This window comes from Triturus cristatus, chromosome 9 (assembly GCF_964204655.1).
Source record: "Triturus cristatus chromosome 9, aTriCri1.1, whole genome shotgun sequence".
Taxonomy (NCBI): Eukaryota; Metazoa; Chordata; class Amphibia; order Caudata; family Salamandridae; genus Triturus; species Triturus cristatus.
The window spans coordinates 585,402,477-585,427,819 of record NC_140592.1 but is presented as its reverse complement, the minus strand read 5'-3'; the positions used below and the strand labels follow the sequence as shown (position 1 = coordinate 585,427,819).

Here is a 25,343-nt window from a genome sequence, read left to right as displayed (position 1 = left end):
CATCCAAAGAAGCACGTTTTTTGTTTATTTTTTATTATCTAAACGTATAAACGCGTTGTTTCCTATTTTTGAAATTAATCTTTGCATTGACCCAAGTCTGTGCAGGCTTCAATGTGACTCATCGTGTGTGTTGTCATCAAGTGCTCTGAGCTCCATTCATTAATTCATTCACCCATCCATCCCTCCGTCCGTCGGTCCATCCACTTCTAACTCCTTCTCCAACCCACTCCATCTGCCCATTTTATGTGGCGTTTGTTACTTTTATAGCCATAGCGCCCCACGCCACAGTAATTTCCCCTCAAAGCTCTGGATGGATGGAGTGGCGAGTAGTAGATCAGACGGGGCGTAATGTAGGGCCTGATACCTCTTGGGTGGTGGAGGTATTTAGTCTAATGCCCAACTATAGCAGATGTTAGATTATGCAGGGTGGGTTGGGGCATCAGTTTGCGTGAAGCCACTATGAACAGAGACCAGTAGAGGGCAAGGGAAGAGGACCTTTTCCCTTCCATTTCCTTTTTCTTTTGCTTGCCCCCTGTCTATTCCCTTCCGTGTCCTTCACTTCTGTGTCATTCGTTTTCCTTTCTTGTCCTTTGTTGTCCTTCTTTCTCTATTATATATAGTGCAGGTTGCATTATTAGTTTCCACATCAATGTTTAAGTTGCCATTACCATTGTGAATAATTTCGATTTCTCCAAATAGCTAGCCAGTCTGGCACTATTACTAGTAAGCACTTTCCAATCTGTAGCCCTCCTCCCTCATCTCATCTTTATTCTCTCTTCTGTGTGATGGGCTGTCGTGTGTGCACCTGACTGGGAGTGGTTTATCTAGTTTGTATGGCTGCTTGGGTCGGGTGCTGGTGGTGCAGCGAGGAAGGAGTGGGAAGGCGGCCACTGAGAGCCCCGCTCCTGCTCCACAGGGAGGCTGAGCAGCTGGTAAACAGCTTGTCTCTGCTCTCCAGCAGCAGGGAGCGCTCAGCACCCGCATTGCCAATCGGACAATGACTGACCCTCGATAGGCAGGACCGGGTCAACATGCTGTAGGGTACCGGAAGTGGATCTGAGATTATCTGACGCAGTCCTGTAGAGGCGCTCAGTGCACATCTCTGCGGCAGTCCTCGCCCACGGCTGCAGCAGACGGATGCCACGACAGGACGAGGCTTCACTCTGGCAAAACTGTCTACCCGACAACCATCTCTCTAGTGAGAAACACGCACTGCTGTATGCACCAGTTGTTTCATAGCCAAAGACCTCAGCGAGATTCCTAGAATATATCTGAGATGAATGAGAAGACACAGCTGACTGCCCACTGAGCTACCAGGAAGAGTTATCCTCTGATGCAGGCCTTTTGGGGGGTTTGCACCACACCTGAAAGCCACGGCCCAGTAAACATTTCCTTCACGCAGCATGGAGCGATACCGGGCCAGTCTCACAGTTGCTCAGAATGTTTACTGTTCAAATAATGAATGGAGTGCCATGGGGTTCGTCATGGGGACATCGAGGTCTTTCCTTGTAGACCCTTTTACACTCCTTTGTAGGTCTTGCCTTCCAGACAGCGCAATATGTCTCTTTGCGATAAGATTGAGGCCTCAGTTACGAGTCTGGTGGTCCAGGCACCCAATTGCCAAAGTCAAAATCTCTCCCAGTGGCAAGAACTATTGGCTTTGCCAATACTGGTTTGTTTGATGTTGCACAGCAACTTTAGTGGACATCTAATGCGGTCATGTTGACATCTTGTGATTAGCGAAGTGGGAAGCTGGGGGATTTAGCTGGAGAAACAATCTTGAAGAAAACATGTGGGAAAAGGTCCTGTTGTTTTTGAGTCCATTGATAATTCAAGAGATGGTGCCTGTGAGCTGCTGGGAGAGAGAAAGTGAAACTATGTAATATTGTATTAAAGCTTAATCTGTGACCTCCATGAGCCAATATTTAGTAGGCACGAGGTGTGTCTAAACATTCTCTGCTATCAGTCTTAAAGTAAAGCAGAGTTTTGCCAGTGTAATGCTGGAAGTGGATGTGTGATTTTGAAAAGATTTCACAAAATGCTTCTACGTAAAGCATGAAAAGTAGACTGGCCCGAGGTGCTCCAAAAGGCACACCTGTGGAAGTGAATAATGATTTACTTAATATAATTGTTTGGGTGATGTTCTGAACATTCAAATTGATGCCACTTGCATGTTACCAAATCATTCCTTGTCTCAATACCAGTGTGAAACTCCAAGCAGCAACGACCACACAGAGGCAACTTAAACACTTCTTTCCTTTCCAAAAAGTTTAATTAAAAGTGTAAGCAAATCTGTACAGTTTGATATGCATTATTTAAATTCAGTCTGGTCCTCTTGTTGCCTTTGTGTAACACTTTCCTAAAACAATAAATCTCCTTCATTTAGACGTTTCTGTAAACACCCAGCACTTCAGTTCTCTTACATGTTTTACCATCCTCAAACCTTTCTTTGTTTTCTTCCCTGAAGTACTGTTGGCCATAAACCCTGGAACACGTTGCTGATGTTTCTTGTTTTCCCCTTTTTTTGCCAGTGTCAGTTCTTCCACAAAAAGTATTCCCTTTACTTCTAGTCCTCTGAATAAAGCACTAAGAGTTATTTTGAATCTTTAACGATATTTTATCACTTGAAAGTGCTGCATTTGCTTTATCCAAAAAACAAACCTCTTTCTAAATCCACTGATGTAACCCTCCTCCATCCATTGGCCTCTTACAGGGCTATGGTTTTTCTTTTTATGCCAAGCGAAAGACCTTCATCACATGACTCAAAAACGTTTAACAACTGGTCCGGATGATTTTTCAATCTTTGATTAAGCCATTGGGGTTCCTCTCTTGTGTTGTAGCTCAGAAAGCCAATAAGGTCAGGATAAATCATGAGTTGGATGCAAAGTGGACCACTGGCTTTACCCATCACAACCTAACGTTTTGGTATTTTCCTAATAGGTCAATATTCTACATAATCGTTCTCATGTTGTGTAGGAAAACGTGCTGACAATAAGTGATGGTGTATTGACAAAGGGTCAAACATTTAATTCTACAAAATAGTCTATAAATGTTCAGCATTTTCAGTTTAATCTACCACTTCTAAAAGCACTATTTTGGGCTTAATATTTGGTTTGTCCAAACTTGAATGTGTATCAAATTCCTAGGAGTAACTTACCTGAACCTTCCTGATGACTCTACAAATGACAGTAGCGTGAACCTGCTTAGGTTCTACCTAAAATGGATTTCATTTTCTTTGTATATCGCCGTCTTTATAAGTCTCAGTAAGATGAAAAACTTAAATGATAACGGAACTAAAGCTGTTGTACTTAACCTTCTACTAATCATCCTTTTTTTACTTTAGTATGCATCTTCTCCATGCTTTTCTTACCCTTCCTTGTGTCATCCTGCTCTTCCACTCCACCTATGTCCCAAGCTGACCAAAACATTGTGTCATCCTTACTCTCTTGGGGGCTTGCAGTTCGTATGTATTGGCCTTGAAAGCATAAGAGTAACTTCTCTAATGCAGCCTCCAAATTATCACCGATTTCTCCCACCTATCTTTTTTTTCACTGAAGTTTTAAGTCTATCATCAGTACACATGTAAATTGTTTAGCTCATCACTGACTTGCTTCGTCCTAACTTCTTTATTATCATCCATATCTGTGTCCCTACTTTGTCAAATGTATCGGAAGCCTTGTACCATAGCAACACCCATGTAACTCAACTGTCCATGCATTTTGATATCCCTACCCACCTGAAATATTTACTACTACCGAAGGTTCTACATTGGGTGTCCACAACAAGCAATTTATAAAACCTTTGCTTCTGCGAGTTGCAGGTCTCCCTCATCCCTGGAACTCTAGTCTAACAAATTAGGTAGTTTTGTAAAGAGTCCTCTAAGAAACCCCAGCTTTATTTTAGCCAAACATTTCTGATAATGACACTAATTTCAAAATGCCATTTTTGTAAGCTAAAAAAAGCACCAAAGAAGGGCTACAGTCAATATAACATTTGTCCTCTCCTTCATTATGCGTCTATTAACCATGCAGTTGAGTTGATGTTTTCAATAATGTGTCCTTGCTAAAAAGTGTTAACAAAAATGAAAATTTTAGAATGAAACTTATTTTTTTTTGTCTTCAGCATGCATGACAATCGTTGGGAGGAGAAGGAGGCGGAAGTGGGATTGGTTTCCACGGAGGAGAAGGAATGTAATGTTGAGAAGCCGGTATGTTTAATTTAAGTTTCTCTCTCAGTGAAGAGAAGAAAAATCAGTTGTCAGTCTCGTTTTGCCTTGTCATGTGCATATGTCCAGGTTTTTTTTATTCCTCTTCTGCGATTTATTAAGAAAACTAATAGCCACGACTTGATTTATGTCACAGGTTTTTACCTGCACATCCTAGGAAGCACAACACTAATTAGCTGCAAGAGATCGAATACAAAGCGTTTTACATTTACCCAAAAACAAAAGGAGGGTTAAAAATCCTAGTGATCACAGCAGCCACTATTGTTGAAGTAATATTGTCTGGCTGTAGAAACTGTTAATGCTCTGTATTTCTTTGTAGACCTTTGTGAAGGTAACAACATTAGTTTTTTTTCTTCAGATTCTCACTACATGCTTCCTTTTATCAGTTAATTGCCTTTTTGCAGCTTGTGCTTGTGTTCTCCCCGGTTGTATTCAACACCGACCTCAATCGTATCCACACCAGATGTGGGACCCAATATTGAATCCCTAAATCAAAGGCTCTGTCCGTAGTTGGAAACGTTTTTCTAACCCTCCAGGATCAGTAGGATTTAGACTTGAAAAAATGTAATGGATGTTGAAAGTTAAAAGAAATATATATATTATTGTAAAGGACCGAAAATTAATCTAATCAGTGGATTTTGCAGTTGATTCGATTATCCATTAACTGTGGAGAATGATGTGCTGGCATGAAAAGTCGAGTAGATTTAATAATGCAGTGTAGTTTACTGTTCTGTTAGGGAGTTTGAACTTGGAAAAGCTGAGTTGCCTGATGTGAGTGAAGTTAGAATGAGAGGAAAAGAGGGATCTTGTAGTACAGATTATTTGTTTGCTTTAAACAAAGGAATGACAAAGGCTCGTAGAGTCTTTCTTCCTTACTATTCATCAAATTACAATTTCACCACTTTTAGATTAAGGAGAGCGTTAAATGAATGTTTGGTTATTTTATGTTTAGGGATTTTATAATGGAACATTGTGGGTTTTGTGGTTCTGTTAGAATAGCTAGGTATTTTTGAATACGTTAATTGAGGGAATGATCAAGTCGTCAGCTTTATAAAATGTGTTTTGATGGCTATTCCCTCACATTTAGAAATTGCCAGGCACCAGACTGGATCAGGATTTTTTGCAACAGTGTTCCCTGCATGCTGATCGGTGGCACTGTTTCGATCCGTGATGACTTTGTACTGCCCAGAAGTGACAGAGCAGACCAACTTTGCTTGTTAACAAAAGATCCTTTATTTGTGTTTTCTTTGACACCGATCTAGAGCTCCACTCCCTACTTCATCAATTTTCCGATAAAGCCATATTTGTTTCTAGACAATTTGCTGGGAAAGATGTCCCCTACATAGACATCTGGATTTAAACCTTGCCACGTCTGCTGAAAGTAGATGACCATCACAGAGCCAAACAACATGAGGTTCTTGGGCCCTGCTTACCACTACAAGTTGTGTGATAAGTACGCCCTCAGGCACCATGGCTATCAGGGAGCAGTTGGATGACATTTTGTCACTGAGCATAACAAGAGGTAACTATCTAAACATATCTCGCTCTGAATCACCAGGCCATTCTCCATCATGGCCATGAGGTCAATCCAGTGCAAAGTCAAGTTCCCACTGAAAGTTTTCAAATAAGTCAAAGCCATTTGCGCAAGAAAGCCTAGCAAGAGTCAACCCCATTCTACTACTCAAAGTTTGGAGAGAAGTTGTTGGGGCGACACTCAAAGGGTCCAGCATCATCTGATTCTGAGCCGGTTCAGCAATTAGTCTGAGCGTGCCTTGAATTTTTTTGGCGTAATAGACACAGCAGCCTTCAAGGGGGCCATAATGCAAAATTTCCAGACACTACTTGCTACCTCTGAAGCACCTTTGGGCCTCATGAAGCTGCAAGGGCTTCCGGTTGGAATTTCACTGATGGGTCCTCCCTTAATGCCGACTATTCCCTTAGGACCCATTCCCTGACCTTCAAGGACTCTGGTCGATACTTCCACTTCACCCACGAGGTCCATGCCAGTCCCAATATGGACTCTGCCAGTACCAGAAACACATCTGAAACTGAGGTCTGCCCGGACTGGCATGGTCTTGTGCCAGGCCTCTGTCACATGATAAAATCACCAAGGTGCAATTAGTAGGTATTCAACCAGACCTTCTTATCCCTTTTCTTCCTCTACACTAATGCTTTCAGAGGCAAGAGTCCTTATTCTATTCTCTAGGACTTACCTAAAGCCCATGATGCGAGGATGTGGATAATTTCCACCCATCCCCCGCCCATATTACACTGATGAAAGGTTGTACTTGGACTTAGAAAATGCCAGTTGGCTAGATACATCCCCAAAGACAAAGCTGTAATCTCCACCTAGCCACTACCATGTCTGTCAATGGAAGGAAGTGCCTCTTTTGCTTTAGTGGTGCGAATGGCAGCAAAGATGCTGGATTAGCATAGCGTACTATAGAACCCAAAACACCAGATGTCTGAAAGCCTACTGGTGCAGGTCTACAAGTGAAGTCAATACAAATGTTTTTCCTTGAAACCCCCACTTAGGGAGTCAACATGTATTGATGCCTTTGGCTAGAGAAGTTTCTCCTCAACAAGTCTAGCCTTACGTTCTTTGTAAGCAGTTTGTCTTCTGGGCAGTTTAACCCACACAGAATGGGACATAGCTAGTTATATCATGTCGGCCATCCCTCTGAGCTTTTGGACTTCAGTAGCCCAAACTACACAGGACAGACAGGATGCAGCAAAATATGTCTTGGATGCTGGACAGGTCACCACCAACTTCATAGGCTGCGCTATTGGCACCAGTGTTGTGCTGAGACACACCTGGATGCGATTAACCAGGTTTTCAAGCACCCCTGATGGAGATGCCCTTTAATGAAAAGGCAAATTTGGCACTCAAGTGAGTCTCGATCCTTTAGGTTATGGTCCACAACTAGACAATTAAACCAGCAATACTGGAAGCACAAGGGCTATACCAGAGGTTTTAACCTACCAGCGTTCCAAACTGGTGCAAAAACCAACCCAGCCCTTTCAGGGCAGTGAACATAGTGCCCGCTGACACCGCACGCAAGAGCAGCAATCCACCAGCTCTTTCTCCCCTGGCGCAGCTTCCCCCTCCCCCCTTCTGCTTCTAAAATTGATCTTCCAGGCCTCAACCAGTTTATTTGGCATTTATACCCCTGCTGGAAATCCATCACCTCAGACTGATGGATTTTAGAAATTAATTTAAAGGGCTATGTCCTGCCTTGATTGTATCTCCTCCTCCTATTCCCACCACACGAGAACAATTTTCAGCTGACCATTGCTCTATTCTAATGCAAGAAGTCGTCAACCTCTTGCTGGTAAGCATTCCATTGAGTGAGTGCCTGATTTGGAGGGGGGCAACGGGTGCTAGCTGTGCTACTTTCTCATACTGAATTAGGAATGGGGCCTCAATCCTATACTGCACCTCCAGCTGTTGAATGCCTTTCTGAAAAAATGACCAATTCAAATGCTTGGACTTGCTCAAATCTTCTCTACTCTGGATCGGGGGACTGGATGGTATTCCTGGACTTGCAGGAGACCTATTTTTCACATACCTGTCCTATAGTTCCTCAGAAGTTACCTGCGATTTCACAATGGGGTTGGAACACTTCTAATTTACCGTGCTGTCCTTCGACCTCTCTGTGTTTAAGAAAGTGATGGCGGTGGTTGTGACACATCTTTAGAAGTTGGTGATTCGCTTATTCCTGTACCTTGATGACTGACTGCTCAAGACAGGCTCTCCGCTGTCGGCCACAGACCACCTTCTGATAAGGGTCAAGATCTTGATTTCTCTGGGGCCTCCGTCAACAAGCCAAAGTCCCACCTGAGCCCTGCAAATCGAATTTCCTCCTAAAGGACTATCGCAAAAAAGTACCATTCAAGGTCTTTTCACCTTTACAGCGAGTTCAGGAAAATAATGATAAGATTATGGCTTGGTCCTGTGTCTCAATGGTGATGATATTTACGCTTCTTAGGCTTCTGGTCTCGTGCATCATCCAAGTCCTGCATGCGAGATTGCAAATGTGGTCCCTACAATGGAACATAAAATTTCAATGGGCCAAGCACCAGGGCTGCCTTTCTAGTTTCTGTTGAGCTCTCAGATGCCCCAGGACCTAATTTGAGCACAGATATGCTTGAACCTGGCAATCAGCAGCTCACTCTCCCTTCCAAATCCAGATGTCATAGTGGTGACAGATGCAGTGTTACTGGGTTGGCAAGGTTACTTAAAAAAGGTGAAGATCAGAGGCCCGGGTTGACGGCAGAGAACCAGCTCGGCATCAACCTTTTTTGAGCTTTGGGCAGTCCACCTCACCCTGAAAACCTTTCTATTGACCATGAAGGGAAGACTGGTACAAGTACTCCTGGATAACACAACAACTGCATAGTACTGCAGCAAGCAGTGTGAGGGGCCCGGGTCTTGTGCCAGGAGAATTTACACCTCTGTAAGTCGCAGGACCAGAAGATCTTTCTGGTAGCTAACCTCCTAGTGTGATCTGTTAGTGCCAAAGCAAATGAGCTGAGCAGACAGTGACTGATGGACCACAAGTGATATTGCCATTCCAAGGTTACTATCAACATCTCCAATAAATAGGGCACACCCAGGCTAAATCTGTTCACCGCTGCCAAACTTGCAGTGTTACCTCTTCTCCATACTGGAGTTACCTATAGTAAAGTAATTAGGAGACCCGTTCAGTCTACGATGAGACCTAACCTTTTTTTTTTTTCTCTAGTAGCTCTTTGTTGTTTTTATTACAACAATGCAATTGAATACAAAAGAACACAAGGGCCCCACTAACACGCTGGTCTTTGTCAGAGTCACATATACCACTCAGTGCGCACAGTAGTAGTCTACCGGTAGTCATTTGCAAAAGTGTACTATTGCACAGCATCAAAAAAGTGGCTGCAAGCATGCAGTAACAAGACATTTAGCAGGACAAACATTCCCAACCCATAAATAATTTTGGCAGACCGCTGCGTTGTCAATGGCATCCGTATCTAGGGGAGGAAGCAGAATTGGTTGGTCCCTGTGAGAGTCAAGTTGCAGTCCCAGAAAGGAGCTATATCAAAGCAACAGCAACTGGAAAAAGAGAAGATGGTCCGTGTCTGTGAGATTGATGGCACCCTCCTGAGGCACCAGTTGCAAGTGTAACAGTTAATCATGTAGCAGGTGGTGAGGGAGGAGGCAGCTGACCATCTAATCATGCAGTGTAGTGTCGGGGGGCGGGGGATGTTTACTGTGGGGGGTAGGGTACCACTTGTGCCCACCTCATCGTACATAAAGTAGGGAGACAGCGGGGGTAGATAATTCCATTTGGCCTGAGGGCTGGGGATTAGGAAACCTGTTGACACGCCCACCACACCCACCACCCCACAGCAATCGTTGAAGGGTAAACCACAGTCACCTCATGGAGGTCTTTCATCTGTTTTGGCCAACACGTCAACGATCTATGTTTCTCCAGTATTAGGGTGTCTTTCATAGATTCACATGCTTGAATATTCCCCGTCGTCGGAGTGGGAGTCCCCACTCCGACGACGGGGAATATTCAAGCATGTGAATCTATGAAAGACACCAATACTGGAGAACCACCTGTTTACAGGTAAGTAACAATTGTTCATCCCAGGCATCCAGTGATGGCCTTCCTCCCTGCGTCAATGGCAATGACTTCCATGTTGCTATTTCAGGTGAGGCCCATTTAAGAAGATCCTTCAGCCAGATTAGCAGCAACGGCCAATTTCCAAGACCTGGCTATGCAGTGCTTTAAATGACAACTGTCCGATCTAGGAATATAACCACATACTTATTCTTACCTGTTCGGGCAGTCAACCCAAGCAAACAGTGAAGCAGTTCACACTGCAATGGGCTGCCCATAATCACGGCCAAAGCCTGAAAGGTCTCACCCCAGAAGCAGGCAATCACCAGGCAGTCCCAGACCATGTGGTAAAAATCCGCTTCTGGGCAGAGGCAGCGAGGGTACTCAGGGGAAACGTGGGAAGATATGGTGGAGGTGTATCGTGGGTCTCGTGGACATAATTAAATTGAGTGTATTTCAGACGTGAGTTCCTGGGGACACCCCTCATTGCTCTGAAACTTGTGTCCACTGCTTGTCCGTCAACTCCTAGCCCGTAGACTGAGCCCAGCTGTCCCTTTAAAACTGGAATGTGTATACCTGCAGCTCTATCAGTCCGCTGTAAAGCAGTGTAAGTGCAGGGCTACCGGAGCCACTCCCTAACAGTCTCTGTAATGCCGAGGACGTAGGTGGTTCAGCACGGTCTGGTCTCCTCGCAGTCCCAAGGGCTCCTACCAAGGCTTGTAATAAGGTCAGAAATTGATCCTCATGGATCTGGTATCTCACCTGGAGAGCTTGGAAGGGCCTTAGAAGTTTTTGTTAATATAGTTCTGTAGTAGGGGATCTCTGTGTATAGTCATAATCTATGAATAGTCCCGCCCATGTGCGGGGACCCCGGAGCAATCAAAATATCTCTTAAAGCTGTCCTGCATTTGCAAACCTGCAAAGACACTTAAGAGACAGACAAAATAATACAGCCTAATTACAACAAGGCTGCACTGGCCAGCACTTCCTCTGAAGTGAACACAAAAAGCCAAAATAAAGTTTAAATGTCATTTTTTATTCACATCTGACATCCTCCTTTATTATCACACACTCCCTTCACCAAAATCCCTTTAAACAATAGAGAGGAAGGGGTGGGCAGACAAGCCCTATAGGCTGTCATTATGTGTCTGCTAAAGGGATACCGTGCCTTTAAGAAACTCTCCAGAGACCCCCGGTATCCCAGGATGCACAGCCAACACAAGTTACTTTAAGTTCTTTTTTCCGGCTCCTGCTAGCAGGACCCTGGAGCTTGAGCTCTACCCTTTTGGGTGGTTTATTTGATAAATTTGGATTTTTTTGAATAAATAGTGTTTTCATTCGACGTCTAGAGCCTTTGTCTACTACTGCCTGCAATCTGGAGCAGTTTTGGCCCACTCTTAGCATGGCTTTGTTCGATAAATGCCCTGAGTGTGGGAGGAAAAAGGCCAAGACGGACCCACATGATGTTTGTATCCTCTGCTTGTCGTCCTCACATGTCCCAGCTACATGTGCCATCTGTAAAACCTTTTCGAAGAGGACCCTGAGGGACAGGGAGAAGATTCGTCTTCAGGGTCAGGAGCAGCAGAGGACCGGTGGGACTTCGGGGCATGGAGGGTCTCATTCTCCCTCCTCCGCCCATGCTTCAGCCTCTGGAGGGACCTCCGGACAGAGCAGGGAGCAGAAACGGCGCCTACCGGCTGGTAGGTCGCGTTCGGCGTCTAAGGCGACTACGTCGACGGCGAGAGAGAAGGCACCGGTATGTTCGCAGTCGATCCAGGGCTCTGGGTCGCGGCAGCCTCGGCGTTCGACGTCGAGAGAGGGGCCGGCGAGACCCGGGACCGGGTCGCCGTCGCTGACGTCGACACCCCATCGACGTCGTACTGAGCCCCGTGGCGGACTGCACTCACCGCCTTCGCCGTCGACCCATGGCTCGACGCTGACTGAGTCGACGCCGAGATCCCGGCGCCCGCCGTCCAGGCGGAGAAGATCGCCGTCGAGGCACCGGAAGTCTCCGTCGAGGCACCGGAAGTCTCCGTCGAGGCACCGGAAGTCTCCGTCGAGGCACCGGAAGTCTCCGTCGAGGCACCGGAAGTCTCCGTCGAGGCACCGGAAGTCTCCGTCGAGGCACCGGAAGTAGACGTCGAGGCACGAGAAGTCGACGTCGAGGTGCCGCAGGTCGCCGTCGAGGCACCAGAGGTCGACGTCGAGGCACCAGAGGTCGACGTCGAGGCACCAGAGATCGACGTCGAGGCACCAGAGATCGACGTCGAGGCACCAGAGATCGACGTCGAGGCACCAGAGATCGACGTCGAGGCAGAGGTCGACGCGGCGGCGACTAAGGTCGAGGAAGCATTGTTCGACGTCGAGAAGACGTGGTTCGACGTCGAGGGGGCGCTCGACTTCGAGGCGGCGTTCGACGTCGAGGGGGCGATGACCGGCAAAGAGACGCCGGACGAGGTCGACGTACAGTTCAACGTCAAGGACATCGGGGAACACGTCCTCAGTAATTACGATCTCCAGTCGGGGATCGGGGAGACGAGGACGTTCCCGGTCGGTGGCTTCAACACGCAGGCCCTCCAAGAAGAGACGGATGGCCGAGAGCCCGGCCAGTGATGGTGTGGGCTCTCCGGCAAGGAGTGATGGGGCGTCGGAACATCAGTCCCCGCTGCGTCCTCAGCGGCCGCCGCTGCCTCCTGCGCCTGATCTTCCGCCGGCTCCTCTACCGGCGCCTGCTCTGCCTCCGCCTCCTCCTCCTCCTCCTCCCCCTCCTCCGCTGCCTCTGCCCGCGCCCTGCTTCTCCACCGCAGCCACCGCCTCTGCCCCCGAGGGCTCCCCGCAGGCAGAGATCGCGCTCTCGTCCTCGCAGGCGATCACGGAGTAGGCGCAGATCTTCCACTCGCTCTGGACATGGACGATGGAGATACCGGTCTCGTTCCAGAGGCTCGAGGGGCACGGACTCTTCTGGGGCTGGACGGTTTTCTCCCTCACTGTCGGAGACGCCTCCTACCCGCGTCTCGCCAGTGGATGACATTGCCACTTTCCAGGAGGTGCTGATGAGGGGGGCGGCGAAGTTGGGAATATCAGTAACAACCCCTATTCCCACCACCTCTGTGATCTTTGAGACTGCATAAGGCTCACCTGTCGCGCCCCCTCCTCCCGTTGGTTCCGGGGTTGGAGGAGCCTGCAATGGAGGTGTTCTTGACGCCGGCTGTGGTGATACCGGCGCCCTCGAGACTGCTGAAAAAGTACAGGGCCCCGGACTCGGACCCGGCGTTCCTCAAGGTGGATCCTCCCCCGGACTCTGTCATTGTGTCGGCGGCGCGTAAGCAACACTCTACGACGCCTTCGTCCACGGCCCCTCCGGATAAGGAGAGTCGTAAGATGGACTCATTGGGGAGGAGGATGTGCTCCACGTCGGCCACTACGATGAAGGCCGCTAGCGCCTCCGCTCTGTTGGGTCGCTATGACAGGTCTCTTTGGGACTCCCTGCAACAGTTCGCTGCCTCCCTGCCTAGGGAGAAGAGGGAGGACTTTCAGGAGGTGCTGAACGAGGGCATGATGGTCTCTAACCAGATCATCAGTGCGGCGGGGGATATATCGTTGCTGGCGGCCCATGGGTACTGCCACGGCATACACATGGAGGCGGCATTCCTGGCTGCGGCTGACGCCGCTCAAGCCTGAAGCGCAGCAGAAGATCGCCAATTTGCCGTTCTCCGGCACGACGCTGTTCGGGTCTCATGCGGATGACGAGATGGCCCGCATGAAGGCCGAGGCGGAAACCCTGAAGGCAGTGGGGCTGGAGAGGCCCAGGGAGCAGAGGAGGTCCTTCCGCCCCTCGGGCAGGCGCTATTCCAAGCAAAGGGGTCAAGGGCGTCAGTTGGGTCACCAGCTACAGCCACAGCAACAACAGTTCCCGAGGCAGTCCTTTCAGAAGCGCCAGAGGGGCAGAGGACAGCATCAATCCTCGTCGGGGAACAAAGGCCCGGCCGGGTCGAAGCCCTGAAGGGTCACTTCCCCCTCATCCGTTACCCGCTCCGGTGGGGGGGAAGTATTCAACACTACCTGGCAGAGTGGAGGACAATAACTCAGGACAAGTGGGTGCTGAATATTGTTTGCAATGGATACAGTCTTCGTTTCACCAGCCTGCCTCCACAGATTCCACCGGTGCGCTCTCCCTACATGGTGCGGGAGCTCCAGCGGGAGGCGGACGTTCTGTTGGCAAAGAAGGCCATAGAAGCTGTTCCTTTGAGGCAAAAAGGGAAAGGTCTTTACTCCAGGTTCTTTCTCGTCAGAAAAAAGGACAAAAACGAGTTCAGGCCTATTCTGGATCTGCGTCAAGCAAACAAGTGGATCCGCAGAGAAAAGTTCCGTATGTTGTCCCTGCATCAGATTTACCCTCAGTTGCATCGAGGAGATTGGCTGTGCGCCATAGATCTGCAGGACGCTTACTTTCATGTGCCGATCGCACCAAAGCATCGCAAGTTCCTGAGGTTTCTGGTAGGCAACAACCATTACCAGTATACAGTACTTCCGTTTGGTCTGAAGTCTGCCCCACGGACGTTCTCCAAGTGCATGGCAGTGGTGGCGGCACACTTGCGGAAAACCAAAGTGTTTGTGTATCCATACCTGGACGATTGGCTGATCAAAGCTTCCACGTACCAGGAAGCCCAGTGTCACTTCAACAGGACAGCTGCCTTGCTTCATCGTCTGGGGCTGCACATCAACATGTCAAAGTCAGTGCCGGTTCCTGTGCAGTGTCTCCAGTACTTGGGGGCCTCAGTCAATACCTTGAACGCAAGCGTGTGTCCTTCGGAGGAGAGACGCTTTTCGATCCGTGGGAAGGCCCTGCACCTCCTCTCAGCCCACTCTCCTACAGTGAGGACGGTGTCTTCCTTACTGGGGTCGATGGCTTCCTGCATCTTTCTCACCCCCAATGCACGTCTGCATATGAGGCCTCTGCAGGAATGTCTGGAGGATCAATGGGACCAGAGGCGGGGGCGTTGGGAGGACAAGATTCATCTGTCCCAACACGCTCTCCAATCTCTGAAATGGTGGTGCTCCTCAGAGAATGTTTGCAAGGGGACTCCTTTCCACAAGGATATTCCGGTCCAGACCATAGTGACCGATGCGTCTCTCCAGGGCTGGGGAGCGCATTCGGGCCCTCTTCAGATTCAAGGGATATGGTCGCAGACGGAGATGACTTACCACATCAACTTTTTGGAACTCAGAGCAGTACACTTGGCCCTGAAGGCGTTCCATCCCTCCTTCACGACGAACTCCCTGCTGGTTCAGACGGACAATACTACCACCATGTACTACCTCAACAAGCAGGGGGGCTCCTGGTCACGCACGCTGTCTCGGGAGGCTCAGACGATCTGGAATTGGCTGGTGGCCAGGAACCTGACGATCACGGCAACGCATTTGCCGGGAGTGCAGAATGCCCAAGCCGATGCACTCAGCAGGCTCGTTCAAGAAAATCACGAGTGGGTGCTAAACGACGACGTGCTCAGAGACGTCTTCGCAGAGTGGGGCACTCCGGATATCGATCTGTTCGCTACGGCAGAAAACAGCAAATGCCGCGACTTTGCGTCCACGTACTACCAACCAGGGACACTGGGGAATGCCCTATGGATCAGCTGGTCCATCAGCTTTCTCTACGCCTTTCCACCCATTCCCCTGATTCCGGCGGTGCTGATCAAGCTGTCGCAATCCAGAGCCAGAATGATCCTGATTGCTCTGGAGTGGCCGAGGCAATGGTGGTTCACCGACCTTCTTCACCGGTCTGTTCTGCCACACCGGCGCCTGCCATGTCGGCCGGACCTTCTCACGAAGTTCGGAGGACAGATGGTTCACCCCAATCTCTCGTCCTTGAGTTTGGCAGCATGGCTCCTGAGCTAGTACAGTATGGACACTTGAATCTACCTCAGGACTGTATGGAGATCTTGAAGGAGGCGAAGAGGCCGTCTACGAGGACTTCTTACGCCTATAAGTGGAAGTGATTCTGTTTATGGTGCAAGGCAAAGGACATTGACCCTACATCCTGTAAAGAAGATGTTATTTTGCCTTATCTGCTGCAGTTGGCTCAATCTGGGATTAATTTTCAGTCTATCAAAGTTCATCTCGCAGCCTTGACTGCGTATAGAAAGGGTCCTTCCCAAACCTCATTTTTTCAAATCCCTGTGATTAAAGATTTTTTGGAGGGTTTGCGTAAGGTGTTTCCCCCTGTTAGACGACCTTCTCTACCATGGGAATTGAACGTGGTGTTGTCTAGATTGATGAGGGAGCCTTTTGAGCCTATTCATAAGGCTTCTTTGCAGCATTTGTCCTGGAAGGCTGCCTTCCTTGTGGCCATTACATCGGCCAGGAGGGTAAGTGAGATTCAGGCTCTGTGTTGTCAAGAGCCGTATACTGTATTCCATGCGTCTAAAGTAGTGATGCGTACTCATCCTAAATTTTTGCCTAAAGTAATATCTGATTTCCATGTAAATCAAATGATAACTTTGCCTACATTTTTTCAGCACCCCTCCTCTCCGGCGGAGAGGTCTCTGCATTCACTAGATGTGCGCAGGGTGTTGAAGTTCTATCTAGATAAAACAAAAGACATCCGCAGGTCGGATCAACTATTTGTAAATTATGGTTCAGTAAGAACTGGTCTAGCTACCTCAAAACAGTCCATCTCCAGATGGATTGTGTCCTGTATTCAGCTTTGTTACCAGAAAGCTAATAAGACGTTAGGGGGTAAGCCTACAGCGCATTCGACTAGGGGCAAAGCAGCTACTACAGCTTTGCTTAGGAATGTTCCAATTGCTGACATTTGTAAGGCTGCCACCTGGAAGTCGGTCCATACGTTTACGAAGCATTACTGCCTGGACTCTGATGCTAGGGCAGATGCGCAGGTTGGACAGGCTTCGCTGAGGAATTTGTTTGCACAGTGATTTGTTGGTGTTTGGGCTTACTCCACCGCTGCTTGTTGGTTGGGATGGGCTTGCCATTCTATTCATAGATTATGACTATACACAGAGATCCCCTACTACAGAAGGAGTAGTTTCTTACCTGTAATTCCAGTTCTGTAGTAGGGGTATCTCTGTTATAGTCCTAAGCGACCCTCCCTCCTCCCCGGTGGAGTAAACTGATAGTATCAGGCCTGTTGTTATACACCTTCAAAAAGAACTGAAAGTAACTTGTGTTGGCTGTGCATCCTGGGATACCGGGGGTCTCTGGAGAGTTTCTTAAAGGCACGGTATCCCTTTAGCAGACACATAATGACAGCCTATAGGGCTTGTCTGTCCACCCCTTCCTCTCTATTGTGTGAAGGGAGTGTGAGATAATAAAGGAACATGTCAGATGTGAATAAAAATGACATTTAAACTTTATTTTGGCTTTTTGTGTTCACTTCAGAGGAAGTGCTGGCCAGTGCAGCCTTGTTGTAATTAGGCTGTATTATTTTGTCTGTCTCTTAAGTGTCTTTGCAGGTTTGCAAATGCAGGACAGCTTAAGAGATATTTTGATTGCTCCGGGGTCCCCGCACATGGGCGGGACTATTCATAGATTATGACTATAACAGAGATACCCCTACTAAAGAACTGGAGTTACAGGTAAGAAACTACTCCATCTCCGAACTTGACAACCCCTCCACTCGCACGCGTATATTGGTGTTCAGCAATTCTGCAGAAAGCTAGGAGAGCCCATACTGACAAGGAAGGGGCATACAGGGCTGAGCCACGGCATGGGCACAGCTAGCGGTCTCAGAAGTACTTGGCCACCTTGATCAGAATGCTCCAGCTGTTTCATATCTCGTCTAGGACCCATAAGCCAACACAGGATATCTTGCCCACCCAAATCGCGGACAACACGAGCCTGCTCAGGCGTTGGACCCGAGCCGAGCCATCTCATGGGCGACTGCAATTGGTCAGCTGTGTAGTATAATTCGTAGTGTGGTGAGTCAAACTGCCTCTGCAATGCCATTCTCTTCCGGAACCCCAGATTAAGGCAATGAGTAACGAGTTTAACTCCTTAAAGAAGTTCAGTTGCAGGAAGACAGATAGGGCGGAAAAGTGGTAGCGCAACCTGGGCAGTACCAGCATCTTTGCAATAGATATCCTGCCGATTGGAGAGCGAGGTAGCAAAATTCAAAAGGCCAGAGAGTGACGTGAACTGGCTAAAGCCTTACCCAAGTCTGTGCTGCAGGTCATGCTTTGCGTGATGGATATTAATGGCAAGATAACGGAATGTGTCAAACTGCCACACCAGTCAAAAATGGCAAGAAGGCCCATGTTCTGCAACCGAAGGAGAAACCGATAGGACGTAGACCAATTTAGCCAGTGGCCTGAGGTTATACCGAAACAGTCTAGCACCTCCATCACCCCAGGCAAGTTGCGATGACTGTCCCGTTGGAACATCAGCACATCGTCTACGTATGCCCCATTGCGACCCCCCCCACTGCATGAAGAGTCCCGCCAGCGGCTCCAATGTCGGGTGCAGAAAAGAGTAGCTAATGGACACCTCCGCCAGGTGCCCCTACGAACGTCGAAATGGTGCCGATGTATATCTCTGCCAGTTCACAATCTAGCAATGGTATCCATGTACAAGAGGTCTATCCATTGTTGTATCTCCAGACCCTGATTTTGAATTCTACCATACTTCAGCTAGTCCCCTAAGGCGTTTGCTACTCTGATCGCTTGCGTGCTGTGGAGAAGAGGGGTGGATCTATCCATATGGATGTCATGTGAAATTAGAATCCCTCCACCCCCACCTTCTAGAGGCTCAGGGCTTTTAAATCGCGGAGTATTGTCTGTGGGAGAGGCTCTAAAAGATGATATTGTCCGGAGTTAGGGGCATAGAGTGTCTCAAGCAATGAGTGCACCATTCAGTTGTCCCTCCACCACCACTTGTCATTCCTCTGGATCCACCCTCTGATGCTTGATCTAGAAGGTTACTGTAGGCGCCATCCAATTCGGCACCTCACGTGCGAATGCCAAATAAACAGTACCCACCACCTGAACCCTCCCAGTGTGTTGTACACGCAACAGCTCAACCTATGTCGTGTGTGTTCCTGGAGAAGTGCAATGTGGATGTGCTGCCGCGCAAGTATGAATACACCCTGTGTCACCTGGGAGTCCCCATCACTGACACATTCCAGGATAGGAAGTGTAAATGTGAGGGGAATCCGTGGTTCATGACGCCATCTAAGTGCTGCCTAAGTCCTCCCTCTCCCCCTGTCTGCTCTCCTCCGGAACAACAAATAGCTCTTCGTCCCTGCTTTTTCCTGCAACTTGCACACAATAGTTCACAGACAGAATATGATTTGAAACAAATGCAACAACAAAAACAGTAATCCCAACTCGCCTCCCCGGGTCAAAGCAAAAACAAGCTCCTGACCAATAACAAACCCGTAATGAACAGCAGTCTGACATAGTCCACCAGGATTGAGGAGGCAAAGGCACCAGATGTGGAAAAGGCATCGAGGTATCTGCCCTCCTGCCCCATTGAGGCTTGCAAGAGATTTCCACTTATAACGGGGCTATCCCACCAGTTACAGCAAAAGGATATAAGGCCTCCGCACTGATCACCAAGTCACCAGTCATTGTGGTAGGAGCTGGTTTCGTTCGGAGCTCCGGAGGTATGTCCTCCACAGTGCGCATCTGCTCCCCTCTCAAGTGAAGACCGCAATTGGGAAGGCAAGTCCGTGGTGTGGCTGGATTTCAGCACCCTCAGGGCCCATTCTCCCGCAGCCTGTTCTTCGGGCAGAGTCTCCTGGAGGGGCTTGGATGGAAACGTCAAGGACTACCGTAAGCCCATGGCGAAGCTGGTGTTGACCCACAAGAAGGAGCCCCTCTGAGATTGCACGTCCACTGTGTAATCCGGCAGATGTTCACTGGGCTATTTTCTACACGCCAGGGGCCCTTCGTGTGCACAGCCAACAAGATATGGTCTCAGTTGTGATCATTGACGAGCCGTGCCACCGCTGGTCGTGGGGTGAACCCTGGCGAAAGCGGCCTGCCGGGCACCTTGTGGGCACTTTCCACAGGGAGGAAAGCAGATCTTTGCCCATCAAGGAAAGTGGTGATCAACCGGTCCTCCAGAAAAAGGTTCATGTTGAGATCTTCGGCCAACTTCCAGAAGTCCCACAATTCAAATGTTACTGCTACTCCATCTGCTCTTGGCATTGTTCGCTCGGTATGCTTTAAAGACACCTCTTCCTGAAAAGCCTTCAAATGTGATTGCATGTCAGCCATTGAAGGGCACAAGTCGGCCAGCGTAGCTTCATTGGGCTCCACTCTGTCTCATAACTTGGCCTGATCAGCCCAACGGAAACGCATCTCGATTGTTAAGGTATTCAACTTCGGGTCGAGCGAGGCTTCAACATCTTTGATGGCCCCCAGTAGCTCATCAAACTTGTCTGTTAGATGGGTCTGCCCGCTTGATCATGGGCACTTCCAGTCCCCTGTGGTACAGCACCCTGTGGCGTCCCCCCTGACTCCGTGCCCCTATTAGTCCTCATTGCTTGACCATGGCACCAGGGCAAATTCTTTAGTACAAAAAATTCAGTGAGCGCCAGGAGTCGTGATCGTGTCCCCAGAGTCGGGCCCCCAGCGAATCCTGCAGCTGCACCCAACTCGGTGCACACTCTGTATTTACGATGACACCTGGTGCAAAAGCGACCCTACGTAGGCAGCAACACCAATCAAGTAAGAGGACTAACGCTATTCTAGCCCCCGAGCACTCCCCGGCACGATCTGCTCTGCTGCAGCTCGGGGCACTGGATATGCTACATTACCACTAACATCAACTCAAGGGCTCAATGGTTTGTGTCTACCCATAGGGGCCACTCCCAGTCCAGCCAATGGCCTGCGTGGGTCAGTATAGACCAGGAGAGATCTCACTAGTAAAAATCCACCATCACCATTCACACCTCATACCTGGCTATATTGCAGGGTGAGTTTCAGGCCGATAGGAGGGATCACACATGCCCTTGGCGCATCTGGGCTTCCGATCAGCGCCTTCAGCCACCCCAGCAGTGTCTCAGGGGAAAGTTCAGCCCCCCTGAGGAAGAGGGCGTCTTTGAGGGATAATTCCATGAGTGAAGCTCCCATGTGGCAGCCCGCCGTTGCCACATGTCCAGAAAAGTCTGTGGCCTCTGAATTTAGTGGGATAGAAGGTCAGCCCTCGAGGCTGTACCTGTCCCTGTCTCTTCACCCGTGAGCGACCCCAGTGCCGGTTGGGCCACCGCTCCCCCTTTTGCACCCAAGTCTCCCTATATCCAGAGGGCTGCTGCTCACCTTTGTAGCGTGCGCGGTGAACGCTGGTCAGATCCAGTCTCCTGTGCAGCTCTCAGCTGGCCTGCCGGAGCTCTCCGGCCCCAAGGTACAGAGACTAGACCCTACAGGACGATCCCAGCGCGATCTCTTCCTGTGGCTCCTCTCATCTTCACTCCCAGGGTTGGGAGGAGATGGCTGAGCTCCTCAGCTGCCCGCTGGGGCCGCAATGGGTGATTTAGGCCTCATGCCCGATACCCAAAAGAATTCTGCCACTTCCACGGCGAAGCACCTCATGCTATTATCACAATTCCAGGTGCTGCATGTGAAAGGGAAGTCTGAGGACCAATCTGGGAGATCTGCAGGAATCTCTAATGCAGCAGGATGCTGTCTGGTGAGCAAAACGTGCGGAGGTGTTTCAGTGCGCATCCATCCAATCCACCGTATTGGTCACGCCCTCTCGATGGGACGTAACTCTTGTACTCCTTTACGCTGTTACCTCTTCTTCCTTGCATTGTGAGGAAAATCTGGACATACTGGTCCTCTTAATTGTACCTGGCTGGGCCAGGAGAGTGTGGTATGCAGAGCTCCTGAGCATTTACCTTCCGATCCGGCAGACTCTTCGGGAGGACCTCCTGTCTCTGCATCAAGTGAAGGTCCTACAGATCACTCTATAATCAACATTTCCCTGTGTGGAGATTGAGCGGCAACAACTGAATCCTTTTGACTTGCTGCCTGAAGGGATAAATGTCATTCCTGCCGCCAAACATCTGTTAAAGATGTCCATCTGTGTTGGACGCTGGAAGAAGTTTGTAGACTGGTATGGGGGTCAGTCACCTCAGTCCTCTGCAGGCCAAACTTTCAGAGGTGGTGTTTGTTTTGTTGTTGTTCCAGCAAATCCCTGCAGTGGAAACATGAAGCAGTTGCTTGTCGGCCCTTTTAGTCTTTTTTATGTTTGCCTGACGAGCCCTCTCTTTAAATCACCTATCATGATGCTTTGTCTGAAAGGCCTGAGTTCCGTGTTCCCTCCCACCATCCCTCAAAAGTAATTTGCTAAGCCCCAGTGAAATCTAAATATAGTCCTGATGTTCCTTATATGAACGCCATTTGAACTTGTGCACGTTTGCTTGGTATGGCTGCTGACTATTAAGCCAGTCTTTCTTCTCGCCATCACTTCTGAGTGTTGCTTGAATTATGTACAGGTGCCTTTGTGCAACTTGTCCCTATGCTGCTTTCTTCCTATACAAATTGGTGCTGAGGAGTCTGGCTACCTTACTACCAAAGTTGGTATTGTTGTTCCATGTCAGTCATCCAGATATCCGTCTGGCGTTATGTTTTTCCGCCACTACATTGGAAAGAGAAGAGGCTGCATCAACTTCACCCTAAAAGAGCCTTTGAACTTCTCCATTATCCTTAACGACAACCATTGAGTACATAACGACTCTTTGTAGATTTTGGTTTGACCAAGAAAGGCCAGCGCTACAAAAGAAGACTGAGGTGGATGGTGCTGTGCTCTGGCCAAGAATCAACCTCTAAAAGGCCTGCAAGCTCATTTCACCATGGAGCAAGGCTCATGCAGTAGCTTTTGGCAGAGGGGTGCTGGTTCTGGACATCTGTCAAGCTGTGACATGTGTGTGAAGGGTCAGTCATAAGTTTATTATGAAAAAGCTGCTCATAGAATCATACTACAACTGTAAATTATATAATAAATTATACATAAGCCCCAAAAAATTAAAAAGTGGCCTAAACCTATGCATAGGTATAAGAAGTTAATTTCAATTAAAAGTTTTAGGTCTGACATAAGAGTTAGAATTTTAGAAAGTTAGAACAGGAATGTTTTACAGAAACTTAAACATTAGACAGACCATTAATAAGTGGGTAGATTCATACTTTGCTCTAAATGGACATTAACAATAACCATAAAAGGATTGCATCCATAAGCAAACGGCTGATTTTATAAACAGTGGTTTGCAGCTTGAATTATATTTTAGTAACTCTATTCTTAAAGTGTTTTAATTCAATCTGTCTAAATAGAGATATACAATTTCATTCCCCAATTGATTTCATATGGAAGCAATTGGAAGATCAATTCAAACGATCTATTGGTGAAAAGAGGTCCCAAGAGCCTATTTCTCCCCATATCATATGTTTATCTCAATTTTTAATACGCTCTCATTTTTAATATGCTTTAGTCCCTATACATGCCTCTTTCCAACATAAATAAGTGAATTTGCTGAGGATCTCATTGTTTAATGAACTATCAAATTCTCAGCATGTGAACATCGATTATATTCCCGGGTGTATGTTTTAATTCACAGTGAATACCCAGAGTTATACCTCTTGATGGCGGTTTATGTAATTTCTTTAAACAATTCCTCTCTAAAACATGGTAAGGTTTAATGGGATTAACATATAACAAAATTCGGAGTCCTATAATGGCATAGGGGTAGTTTCTAATTCTAAACCATGATTAAAATAGACTTAGAATATATCTACCATAATCTTTATCACATGGTGTTAGACCAGCCAATTGGGGAAAACATTTCATTTTAAATGAATCCCAAGGTTCATCCCATTTTGAAATTTCTTGAGAACAAAAGACCCAGATATTTGTCAGATATGACAGCCTCCGGCTTCTCTTTTCACATGTAAGAAGTAAAATTGTATTTTTTCTCCAGAAATCTTAATTTTTATTTTCTCAACATTAATTGTTTGATTTGCAACAGGTAGATAGTGCATTCAGTATTCGCTGGCTGTCTTTTACCTTGTAATCCATGATAACTAGGTTGTCTGCATATAACAGGCAGGAAATTTGGAGATGTCCCATTTCCGGTGAATATGAGGTAGTAGTTCCTAAAACAGGTGGGACATATGCCTAATACAAACCAAATAGTGTTGGGAAGGGAACTCAGTTGAACGTACAGATCCTCTCTGATTGTTTGTCCTTTGATCATGTGCACAAAATTCCTTGGGTTGCCCATGTGAAGGCAGCTTTCGCCAGCATGGGCAGAGGTCACAGGTGCAGGGTCAACCTGTTGCAGGACAGACCTTTCCTAGACCCTATTCAGCAAGTTACCATTATTAAGAACACCACAAGACGGTTGGGGGAGCATTTGCCACACATTTCGCCCTCAAAGCCTTCCTTCCTCCCCTTCACAGCAAAGTAGTCCTCATGAGGACAGACAGCATCACTGTCATGTTCTACCTACAGAAATAGTGTGACACTCTCTCTACCCCTCCCCCTGTTGGCATAGAACACCTGGCATTGGGCACTCTGCCACCACTTTCACCTGATTGTCGAGTACCTTCGGGGGTGGACACGACCTTGTGGACCTGCTCAGCAAGACACAACAACAAGACCACCAGTGGGAACTCCACCATCAAGTCCTCTGCCAGTTCTTTTAACATAAATAGACTTATTTGCAACCCGCAAAATGCCCAAGCTTTGCCTGCGTGCTCTCACACCCGCAGTCTATGAGCTGCGCACACTGGATAAGCTGGTCAGAGATCTCGGCTTACATCTTTCTGTCTCTTCCATTTGTGATACGGAAGATGCTGCAGACATCTGAGACTCATCTTCGTGGCCTCACTTGGGCCACACAGCCAGCTGTGGTAGTCCGCACTTCTTGAGATGTCAGTCTTACAAGAAGATCCCCAACAGACCAGACCTTCTTACCAAGAACCAGGTCAAATCAGACACCCAGACCCCAAATAGCCTAATCTAGCGATTTGGCAACTGAAGTGCTAGTGTTTGGCTACCTGTCTTTCCCAGGAATGCTAAATTATCCTGCAAGAGCCCTGCCAACCTACCACACGAGCCTGCTAATACAGCAAAGTTGAAAAGATGTGTTCAGTACAGCATCCAAAAACACCTATACTCCATAAAACGTGCAGTATAGTATATCGTTTGTCAGCTGCTCCATCTTCAAAAATCAGGCCTAGCCTACACCTCTATATGACTCCATTTAGCAGCCATAGCAACTTACATGCAAACTTAGAATATTCCACCCTCTTTGGCATACCTGTCATTAAAGCCTACGTGGAAGACATCAAAAGGGTCATTCCTCCCAGAGAGCTCTCGTGTGGAACCTCAATATAGTCATTACCAAACTTATGAGCCCCACCTTTAAGCCCTAAACATTCTTGTTCTCTCATTTACCTCTCCCGGAAAGTGGCCTTCTTTGTGGCCATAACATCGCTCGGATTTATTAGTAAGTGGCAAGCACTCACACTACAGGAACCCTTCATTCAGGTTCA

General features: G+C 48.0%; 1 protein-coding gene across 4 annotated transcripts in view; it reads left to right on the top strand.

The window, feature by feature from the left end:
• Positions 1-25,343, top strand: part of CCDC9 (coiled-coil domain containing 9) — a 347,944-nt gene that overhangs the window by 156,947 nt on the left and 165,654 nt on the right. For all 4 annotated transcript variants that reach the window (XM_085625629.1, XM_085625627.1, XM_085625628.1 and 1 more), the window contains one exon: positions 4,123-4,207. In XM_085625629.1, coding sequence (XP_085481755.1) covers positions 4,123-4,207 — 85 coding nt within the window. The remainder of the gene's footprint in view (positions 1-4,122; positions 4,208-25,343) is intronic.